Genomic DNA, 11,478 nt, shown 5'->3' on the forward strand with positions numbered 1-11,478 from the left:
ATTTGTAATAAGGGAGTAATTACTTATTGGCATCCACCCGAGCGCAGCCATACGGCTACAAAGGAAAGCTATACAGCTTTCTCCGAAACTTCGTAGTTCTCAGAAACTTCGCCGTCCTGGTTAGCTCAATTGGTAGAGCGACTGCTCCTGTGAAGCGGTGGTCCTGGGTTCGAACCCCGGACCAGGACGAATTTTTCTTTAACTACGAAGTTTCTGAGGAAGCTGTATAGCTTTCCTTTGTAGCCGTATGGCTGCGCTCGGGTGGATGCCAATGAGTAATTACTCCCTTATTATAGTGAAGATATGTGGCGCTCTTGGTATATACTTGAACCTAGCACCATTACTACGCTGAGTAATCAACACAGGTGCTCAGCATCATTGGGCACAGATCAAATTGATAACATGCCCACTTTAGTTCTGCTGCCCACATGCGTTGATAATAGTTCTTTTGATTGCCATTTATAGTCGCTTTGAAGCTCCAAGCTGATTTTAGCGCTCAGAACCATTGATTCTTAGGTTATTTTCCACACCCTGAGCTTGGCGCATGATGACCTTAGTTGCCTATGTGGCATAAAACACAACATAACACAACATTCATTCTTAGATTGCAGCCCTGAATGAGAGCAAAAGGTCAATTGCGGTCACACTCGTCTTCCTTATTTTTTGCCATGACATTAACTCAAAAAGTTATGAGCGTCCTGAAGGTAACCAGGTGAAGCGGTTTTGTAAGTGCATGACAGTGATCTCCCGTCTGAACGATGCTAAGCAGCTCGTGACGCTCTTCTCCTAATCAGCCGCTGCACAGTGCTAAACAGAACCCTTTGTCTCTCTGAAATGACCACAAAAAACATCGCTTTTTACTTTATTGCATGAATTGTATATTATAGTAGACACCCCCACTCCTACTCCCAGTGTTTATGCAGCATGTTAATTTTTTCTCCCTCTGTTACTTTCAGCCCGCTTGTTGAATTTGCTCATCCTTTCTGACGACTGGTCGTTCATGCTAATAACGGCGGGATTCAGCAGTGTTGGAACTTTCTTCTTCCTCAGGTTGGTTGACTTATATTTTTTAGCAATTCTGAAGCAACAGGGATCTGTAGCGGCGAAGCACTTGGGAATAAAACAAAAAAAGCATCATCAATCGTGAAACTTCAGTGCTGCATAGAAAAAAAGCAGAAATAAATTTCACCGCGCGTATTTACATTACTCGAATGTATGCAAGAAAACTAAGTAATCAGTCGCAAAGCCTTTCTATGAAGTTTTCTTTCCACTGACGATTTTAAAACGATCACATTGAGATCATCATAAGTGACACGCAGTCTTTTTGACCGGTGGTGAGAAAATTTTGCGGATGCATTACGGAACTGGCTCTCTTTATACTGCAACGCATAATCTCTGGGAAGGCGATGTACAGGAAGTGCCTGGGCGGTGCCCTCGCTTTGTCCGATGCTCCCTGTGATCTGCTCTCTGTGCACTGGTCGCCCTTGCTTCTGACTAGCCTTCGGGCAGCGTAATGATATGTTCCGTTATGGTGAACGTAAAAATTCCTGGTTGATTAATCTAGTCCCTGCTGTGCTCGTTGCTTCGCTCACCGATGGACTTATTTGCGTCATTTCGGAAAACTGTGGCGTGTACGCACTACTCAAGGAAATTCTTTACTTGTTTTCCAGCGGATTTTTCCTCTGCCTTACCGTGAGCAGACAGAAAAGAACCGGCCCCATTGTCTTTATCATAGGAGTTCTCAGGCGGTTCATCAGGTAAGAAAGTTTTGACAGTGGTTAAATCCGCAACAGAAAGCAACTACTGCAAGCGCATCGCTTTACCAATGTTTGAGGAAAGACATGCATTCATTATTGTTCACGTTGACGCCTTCCTTTAAAAACAGGGCTGTAAATCTGTTTCATTTACGGTGGTAAACACAAGATTTCTGTAATTCCAGGGTGGTTATGGATAGAATATCATGGCTTACAAACAAACACATTCGTTGAATGCTCTGGTGCTGAATTTGAAGTGATGATAAAACACTGCGTTAAGTGTTAGACCATAGCGATGTCGGCATAGTACTTACATCGCGTGCTGACTTGTATACTTCTATAGTACTGAACGCAGATTGAACGCGAGCGAAAAGCGCTACGCACTGCACTTAAATATTGCTCGCAATTTTCGCCTACTGTCACATCGTACGCTTTCGATTGTAACTGTGAAGAAGGTTTATAAGCTGAATGTCAAGCACGAAAGTAGTGGCATGTTCCATGAAATTTCCCTTGGAGCTATACCAGACACCACACGGCGGCCAAAGAAGTGATAATGGTGGGCTGTGTAAAAGCTACGTTATTAAAACGAAAACGCATGCTCAGGTACCTATCCAAGAAACCACGTGCAGTACTTCTTTAGTGTTTTTTTTTTAAATACAATAGACGCCCATTTCCCCGCAGGACTTGCATCCCGCTCTTCTTCATCATCATGTGTATGTACCTACTGCCCCGGTTCGTCACTGGACCGGACACCAAGGCGTTCTTCCAGAAGATGTACCGGGAAATGGACGTTCACTGGTGGCACCTGCTTGTCATGATCAGAAATTTTTTCGGTATTACGCAATGGGTAAGCTTTGCACATATCATATGTTCAAACGCGCACCTAGAAACAGCGCAAACCTGTGTTTAGACACATGCAGTTGCTTCCTGAGTTACACACAGGCGTTGCTCAGCACGGAAGCACTTCCAAGGCCAGGAATCTTTCTTCTCTTTCGCATCTTTTATTTATAATTCTTCGCACACCTCGCTCTTCTTTCAGGCTCCGCTACTATTTCTGTGTTTAGGTGTTTCCGGCCGCTGCGCGAAGAAGTTCTTAACTGGAATAGAGCTGAATAAAATTCATCAGGTTCAGAATAATGTAAACTTAATCTCTTAGAGCGCAAAAAATACATAGACAAAGAAGGCACATGTAACGAAGAGACAAGCGCCAACTTGCAAGCGAGGTTTATTCGCCAAAAACCTCCCATTTTTAATATGCGACAGAGCCATGCTGCAGAATAATTTTGCCAAAAAACAAAAACTAACAAAAACTATCAGCTTACATATTCTTAGCGTGACTGCTGAAGGGCAAGGAAAACATTCAGCGCAAGAAAGCAAATGAAAGCAACACCAGAAAAAAAAAACTCATCGGATATAGTCCCAAGATTATCAAAGCGCACCAAAACCAAAATTAACACCACCTGGAACAAGATTCATGCACACATCAGATATGCGCACTTGTCTAAATCCAACCTGCTATATGAACTATACTTGTCACAATGAAAAATGGCCAACCAGAGCATGAAAAAAAAGGCTTACATGAAAACTTAGAACCTACGAAGAAACGTCTCTGCTTTAGATAAATAAAAGAAGCATGCGGCAACTAACATAGTTAATATCCGATTAAAGAGACCCAAGGAAAAGGAAAAGCACACATGGAATTTAAAACGTTTAGTTTGAAACGTGTAGGAATCCTTGGAGAAAATGTCTTCGCAGAAAGAACCTTCAACAAAGCAAGAGGTTTAGTTTTGTTTATGGGATTTAACGTCCCAAAGAGACTCAGGCTATGAGGGACGCCGTAGTGAAGGGCTCCGGAAATTTCGACTACCTGGGGTTCTTTAACGTCCACTGACATCGGACAGCACACCGGCCTCTACAATTTCACCTTTATCGAAATTCAGCCGCCGCGGCCGGGATCGAACCCGCGTCTTTCGGGCCAGCAGCCGAGCGCCGTAACCACTGAGCCACCCCGGCGGGTCAAAGCAAGAGGTGTACTTCCTTGTAGTGATTTGCTACCACCCCAGAAGTTGCGCCAATAATCTGCAGGATGATAGTTGTTAGTGGTTTTAATGTTTTTCTGTGAAAGGCTTCTGTGTTATAGCTCGAGCGCATCATAAAAATTCGCGGTTTTTGGCGAATATACGTTCCTCAATTGTAAGTTAGCGCTTGTGCCGTTATTTAAGTGACAAAGCTATACTAAGCGGTCAAATCTAACCAAGAATCAAGTGTCTTCCCTTACGTTGAGTGCAGAAATAAAGAAATATTGCCGCGACAGGGTTTTGAACCCGCGGCAGCGAGAACCGATCAGCTTCGCTGGCCACTGCACGAGAGCACTATGCTATCGCCGCACCCGATCACGCCTCGTATTAAACTACCACACAATCTTGCAGTGTACATTGCACATGGTCGTATTTAACAACTTCCATCTGCGGTGCGAACTGATCAGACCAGCTTAACCTCAAAGAGAGCCTAAAAATATTTCGGACGGTTTAGCATTGCTAAGGCCTAAATATTGTGCGAAAGCACGGTTTTTTTGCAGGTGAACACCATCGGCGCTTACGTGAAAGCGCGATTGAAGTTTTCACTGACCCAGAGAGAAAGTTATGAGCGTCTTCAACTTTTTCATCTTCAGTGCCAATTTACCCAATGTACGCCGGCGGCCTATGCTCCAGTGCCGCGTTTCCGCAGCAATGTTGTCAACACCAACGCGTATTGCTCTAGTGCCATGTTTTTGCCAAAGCGCTGTCCACACCAACGCTTGCAGCGCACACATCTCTGTCATTATCACCTAATAACACAAAGCGCAAATATTGGTTTGACGGCAGTATTATTCTGTGAAGAAGACGATGTGCAATGCACAGCGCGATAGTGTGTTGCAGTTTAACACGAGATGTGATCGGCTGCGGCGATAGCCTAGTACTCTTTCGCAGTGGCCTGTGAAGCTGCTCTGTAGCGGGTTCAGATCCCAGCCGTGCATATTTATTTGATTTACGTTTATTTATTACTTTCGCTTGGCCCAGACCAACAAACACCGCAAGCATACATTCTCAAGATCTTGTTTGGCACTGACCAATCGGAATAGTACTTTCGCACTAATATCGTCGCCATACGTACCGACGACCCAACAAAGCAAAACAATCAGCCAACAGGGCTAAACACATGCTTTCACAGATCTACTCCGTTTAACTACGTTCAAACGCTACCACATTTTATGTGCCTTCCTTGTCACTGTCTCCTCTGCGCCGCCCTCAGAATCAGCTCTACCAATGAACCAACTAGCCCAAACTAAAGTACTGCTTTATAATGGGGAGTTTTGTAAAGTATAGTGTTTGGGAACTAGCAATGATAAAAGAAATTACGTTAACGTGCCGCAAGCAACTTATTCCCAGAGGGAGTATTAGTACAGCTCTCTGGAAACGATAAAAGCGATCTAGATTTTATGCTGCCACTGACTTCCACAGCCATTATTCTACCCAAATGCCATATATAAGAGCACTTCACATTCAGTCATTACAGTAACAATTATTTCTTCCAGCAGAATTCCAGAGCAAAGCATCGGCGATTAAAATTAAGTGAAATAAAAACCGTAGCAAGTGGCGCCATCTAGTTTAAGAAGGACTGAATACAATCCGCTCAAACTAGAACACTTTCCATTACGTGACATTTAATGGTGAAAATTGAAATGGTAAATTCAAAATAAATTGATGTGTCAAATTATTTCAATACATATTACACCGTGTCAAAGCTCGAAACCTATTTCTGTAACGTTACGACCAGTTGTGCCATGTTCCGAGCAGTTGCGGATGGTTGCAACGCAGCTAGACAAGTCATTATGCTTGGACGGGCCAGAATCGAGAGCCTGTATCTCCAAAACTGGGCTGAATTACAGCTTGCACTTTGTCGTCAAAACAAGGCCAATCATAGCGAAAGGCAGCAGCCCTAGCAGTTACCGAAAAACACGCCGACCAGCACCGCAACGAGTGCTCATTCGGCTGGAGCGAAGGGCTCTCGCTTGGAAGGACGAAGCAATGTTTTCACACTCAGTGCGCGAAAGCCGCAACGCTAACTTCTGAACACTACGTGCGTGCGTTAACGCTATTTCCCCATCAGCGTCCTGCGCGTGCACACTCTGGAACTGTTGGTCCGCTAAGCATGCAATCACGCAAAGCCCCCTACAGTGAAACTCTTTAATGCTAAGATTGTATTTAAATTGTGCTCAGTATTGGCTGTTTCGGCTCTTCTAAATTAGGTACGGCCGGAAGACCGCGGCAACAGCTAAGAATGAAGGAAACCGTAAAGGCAAGCGATTCATTTTTACACCGGTTCAGGCTTCTGGTTCTTTATCTTGTTCTGAGCACTGTATGACTGTGGTAACCAGGTAAGTAAAGGGAAATGCAAAATCAATCGTGCGTGAACCCCGCGGAAAGAATATTGAACGAAGTACAAAAATTACGTTCCATTACACTCTCCTGCTGTCCTGGACATAGTTCTCGTGCGTTTCTAATATCTGTGCTAAATTTTCAGTACCTTCGCTTTTCTATGTCCCAACAGTGACTGACAAATCGGCGACCCATTTTTTTCTTCTCTGCCAGGACGTGCTACCCCATTTGTGGTACCTCTCAACGGATTTCCAGCTTTTCACGATATCCCTTCTGGTACTGCTGATATTTAAAAGGTAAGACGCGTGCAGCACACGTCACAATATAAAACGCAGAACACAGCATCTTGGTGCATATGTGAAAGCAAGAAATATTCTTCTGGGCAACCGTCCCTTGAGAGTGACGAGAAAGTGAATCCCAGTAAGCATAGTAACATCTTCGTCAAAATTCTTCGGCAGTCGACTTGCTGCCTGGCTGAGTACAGTGGGGCTTTGTAGCTTCCCTGAAACTCAAAAATAAATAGCATTCGAAGCTTAGGCGAATATATTACTGGGGCTAACTCGGAGCTCAACTTCTGAATTGAGATTTTCTAACGAATTCTCCTATATCTCGCCAAAACTGTAATTTACTCGTCGACTGGGAAACATGAGACATCACAAATTTCTTGTTCTGCTTCCAGCATGTACTATTAGTTGTACTCCTCTCTGGTGCACTTTTGCTGGTTATATTAGTCGCGCTCTTCCATCTGATTTTTCTTTCCTGTGAACATCAATTCTAAGGCACTTTCAGACTACGCGCATGTGTTTCTCCCCTCAAACCGCATTTGTTGCTGAGGAAGTTGCATTAATAATTATCCCGCTATACATTCAAACCTCCACGCCCACAACGAAAATAGCAGCTGGATCAGCGTTTGGAAATGAAATGTGGTGCGTTCTATCCTCTCTATCTGGACGCAAAAACCATACTGGCGCACCGCAGTTTGCTTGCAAAATGGTGCCGATGATGACAGTTTATTTTTTTTGTTTTTTTTTTGCCTTTCTAGCTTATAAAAGCTGCGTTTTCAATAAAGAGCAGTCTGTTTGTTGTTATATTGCGCTAATGTATTGACTAAGGTCAGTACAAATTTGTCCTCAAGCTTACTTTAATTTAAGAAACTTCTTCTTAATTGGCAATTTTCTACGCTCTAAATCAAGATCCCATTTCATATCCAAAAGCAATAATCTTGCACTTATCGATGTGTGTAAATCATCGAATTCACCTTCATCATCTCAAAATAACAGCGTAAACAAATGCGGCTCCAAAATCAGCTGCGAATGCTACTCATTACTATCGCATGATACCATACTAATTGCACCACAAAGCAAAGGTCTCTCATGAAGCGATCGGTGATCGATGGGCTTTAGTACGGATAAATCATCGACACAGTTCCTGCTGTCTCTTACAATTCACGCGTTCTTTTTTCGCAGTCGCAAAATGTTGGCTGTGGCGGCGTTCCTTTTGCTGTCATTAGTGGGATGCGCCATCGGAACATGGGTTGTGGATGCCTCAGATCTACCTCCGTTCATGATCTTTCCCGGCCCCGTTTTGCAGTGAGTACTCAATGGAGCTACGCGTGTATGTGCCGAGCATGAGTGAGATGCAACGAAATGTTTCAATGCGTGTACAAATATCGCTATGGTGTTCAATTCCGCGTGACGGTAGAGAGCTCGATAATTCACGAGCAAACACAGCTATCAATGGTAAGGAAAAAGTTATAGCCCAGCCTGGAAGTAGAAAACAAGGCGTCCACAAAATATTAACTCTCAAAAGAAAACACTAGAAATGAGCGCATCAGAATGGCATAATATCTAATGATTAAATTAAATCAGAAATACCTTTCAGCAGTTATAAGAGAGGCTTTTTATTTTTTTTAGTTAAGATTCGGCTTTTCAGGACGAAAGGTGTCGTGAAAAAGTTTACGGAATAGATTAAATTCCCTGCTGCTGTAGTCGAGCGAAATGTAACTCTGCTGCATGTCTTTATACAGCGCATGGACCCTCAGCGCTGAATACACGATGGCACCGTGTTAAAAAAATACAATAAATTATTCCCGCAAAGTAAAAATGCCCAAGAGCAGGGTGAAAAAACTGCTGGCCAGCAAGACAGTGGAATATTCAGGGAGTGAATGACGTTTTCAGATTAATTTAGATCACGTATAGGACCTTGAGTATGAAGTGGAACTAAAAGGAATGCGTTCATTATTTTTACACTGAAGTTGAAAATGACGTTGACATATTATACGCCAAGAAGCAAACTAGTTAGCAAACAACAAAGAATGCGGTTGTCTTAAATAATTGTGCACTGATCATTAAATCAATTATCAAAATTTGTTCCTTCTCACACTGGAGCGACCTGTACAAGTAATGATTTCTACCTGTCGGCAAGGCGAAAACTGGCTCTGCAGAGAAGGTAATAGTTCAATTCAATTCAATTCAATTCAATTTTATTCAACATCTTGAGGATGTTGGGTGCGCCGACAAAAAGCCAGAGAGAAGGCTTGACAGAGGTCGACGCACCCTACAATAACTTGACAGCAGCACCAGAATGTTGTACAGTCCACGGCAAGTGAGCACACAGGAAAAAAAATAATAAAATACAAATCATGAGTAAAAATATCCGTGACACGAAGTGCTGACGGTACCTAGGGTTACAGCAATTTAGATGCCTTATTTAATGAGTACGGAAGAGTATAGCAAAGCATTTGGCGACCGTAATTCGTTCGAGTTTTTGGCACGAACCATGTGAAACCAGTACGGGTGGTGTACTTCTGTTCTTTACATTTTAAGTTCGACAGGTTCATCATAAATGGATTGTTTTGTCTAATACTTGTTTTATACCGCCTTAACAGTATACTTTCAAAAACTTGTGGGAGGGGGGTAATGCTAAGAGATGCAAAAATCGCTTCGGTGTGTTTAAATCGTGAAGCATTAACAATATTCCGAACAATTTTCTTCTGAAGTATATGTACCCGTTTAATATTAATAAATGATGTTGTGCCCCATACCAAAATACAATAATTAACAACAGAAGAAAACAGTGCATTGTACAGTATCTGCTTAATATGTTTTGGTAAAAGGTATCGCAGTCGGGACACGATACCAGCAACCTTGGACAACTTGTCCCTGACCTTTGAAACGTGTTCATCCCAACATAAATTTTCATTAAACAGCACTCCTAGACTTTTGACCGTAGGAACTATTTGAATGAATGATGAACCCATTTTCAGAGAAATTTGTGAGACAGCAGGATCCTTATTGCGAGGTCTAAAAAGTACAGCTTTGCTCTTTTCGGTGTTTATGACCAGCGAATTCGACTCAGACCATTCGTGAAGCTGGTGCAAACAATCTGCAGCTTGATGTTCAAGATCACGCACATGTGCCGCTCGGAAGAATAGAGTGGTGTCATCGGCGTAGATCACAAAAATTGGCAGTTTACTGATGCAGACTATGTCGTTAACATAAAGGAGGAAAAGCAGCGGCCCTAGAATACTGCCTTGCGGCACGCCAGAAAACAGATGTTTAAAATTTGATGACTCGTTGTTTACCGTTACTTGTTGGACACGGCAACTAAGGTAGGATCTGATTATTTGATGAAATTTTCCGCGAAAACCATAATGCTCGAGTTTCGCCAACATTGTGTTGTGATTGATGCGATCAAACGCTTTCGAAAAGTCGATAAAAATGCCGAGAGTGAAAAGTTTTTGTTCAAATGACTCTAAAATTAGTTCTTTCTGGGTTAGAAGCGCAGTTTCTGTAGAGAAGTTTTTTCTGAAGCCGTGCTGGCTAGGTGTTATTATTTTACATTTCTCGCAGAAACTGGACATTCGCTTGTATAGTATTTTTTCAAAACACTTCGAGAAAATGGGAAGGATAGAAATTGGGCGATAATTTGACATATCGTTTTTGTCTCCACCCTTATGAATAACAGTTACTTTGGCAATCTGCAACTGTCGGGGAAACACTGCATGTTCGAGGCAACAATTAAAAATGTTTTCGCTCTCTACAAGTGCAAAGCACCGGCCATGCAGTTGTTTTGCGGCAAAGGAGCTGGTGCAATTGGGCGCGCATTAATGTTGTTATAAAGGCACATTGCACGCATATTGCATCGCCTGCACCATAGGGCTGCGTTCCTTTGAAATGAGCTTTTGACATTTTTACCTAAGTGTTAAACATTCGAAAAGGCCAAATAATTCAGCAGTAGGGGCCTTGGTAGGCCACCGAAGTAGGGTGCAAGCTCTCATTAAAGAAGGCGCTGACAATGCACTAAAGACAGGCACGGGCCAGTCTTCTAATGATAGTCTCTTTATAGAAAAAGCGGCGGCTGAAACGTTGTGGCTGTAAAGAGAGCTCATTCGAAGCCGATATAATAAGACGAGCAGAGGAAACCGAATTCTGTAGTATGAAAGCCACTTTATGGCCTTTATCTCCTCACTCTTCAAAAGAACTCCACGACGCGCGGTGCGAGTCCACAGACAAAAATATTCGGGGCATTTACAGAGCAGTTTGTAGATTGGTGGAGATACTGACCAAATCTCTTCGCACCAACTCAAGTCACTCACTGCGTCAGGTTCAGTTCTGCTCCAGTACAGTCAGTTACGAAAACTGATCAGGCTTCGTCGTCCCCGTAGTTCCATGCGCATGAAGAAGCCGAACAGACTTCTGGAACCTTACCTAGTCTGTAGTAATTAAACTATCCAACTAAACAATCCTAAATAAACCATTCAGTGAATGTGGCCTTTCGTTTTTTTTTTATAATTTAAAGGATGGACTTTAGTTCTTTAAAGAATGGACTAGTAGTTTCCCTTTTTAGCTCATTTATATTAACGACTATTTTTGGCGTTGTTGCAGAGTGATGCAGAGGACCGTCAACGAGTACTACATGCGGCCTTACTACCATGCCGTGTGCTACTTCAGCGGATGCATGACGTTCCTTCTCATGGACGACTTTAGGAAGCGGCGAATCAGCAAGGTGCGTTTTTTAACATCGGTTCACTTCGTCAATGCATAACCATGATTGCGGCCAGTATAGAAGAGTTGCAGGAATGTCAGTGTCAGACCGGCTTTGTAGACCACTAGACGCCTTTCCCAGGGCTTTTTAGATGTATTATGCAGTCCGCTTCCGGAAATTCATCGGAACGCGTCACATCACCATGCATAATTCATACCAAAAACAAAACCTGCTTGTCATTAGATAAGCAGCTTTCTTAAGAAGGGAGTGTTTCCAATATTATTTCGAAGTCTCGTAAACTGCAGTCTGTGCAGCACGCA

The 11,478-nt window shown here is 42.9% G+C and overlaps 1 protein-coding gene across 1 annotated transcript in view; it reads left to right on the top strand.

Annotated features, from left to right (window-relative positions):
- The window catches only part of LOC149363453 (nose resistant to fluoxetine protein 6-like), a 40,330-nt gene that overhangs the window by 17,414 nt on the left and 11,438 nt on the right, over positions 1–11,478 (top strand). Inside the window, exons 7-12 of the mRNA XM_089573482.1 lie at positions 957–1,050; positions 1,671–1,757; positions 2,436–2,601; positions 6,386–6,468; positions 7,639–7,761; positions 11,059–11,179. Of these exons, the coding sequence (XP_089429608.1) occupies positions 957–1,050; positions 1,671–1,757; positions 2,436–2,601; positions 6,386–6,468; positions 7,639–7,761; positions 11,059–11,179 (674 nt within the window). The remainder of the gene's footprint in view (positions 1–956; positions 1,051–1,670; positions 1,758–2,435; positions 2,602–6,385; positions 6,469–7,638; positions 7,762–11,058; positions 11,180–11,478) is intronic.

Source organism: Amblyomma mixtum, chromosome 2 (assembly GCF_055824585.1).
Source record: "Amblyomma mixtum isolate Tamu chromosome 2, ASM5582458v1, whole genome shotgun sequence".
Classification (NCBI taxonomy): Eukaryota; Metazoa; Arthropoda; class Arachnida; order Ixodida; family Ixodidae; genus Amblyomma; species Amblyomma mixtum.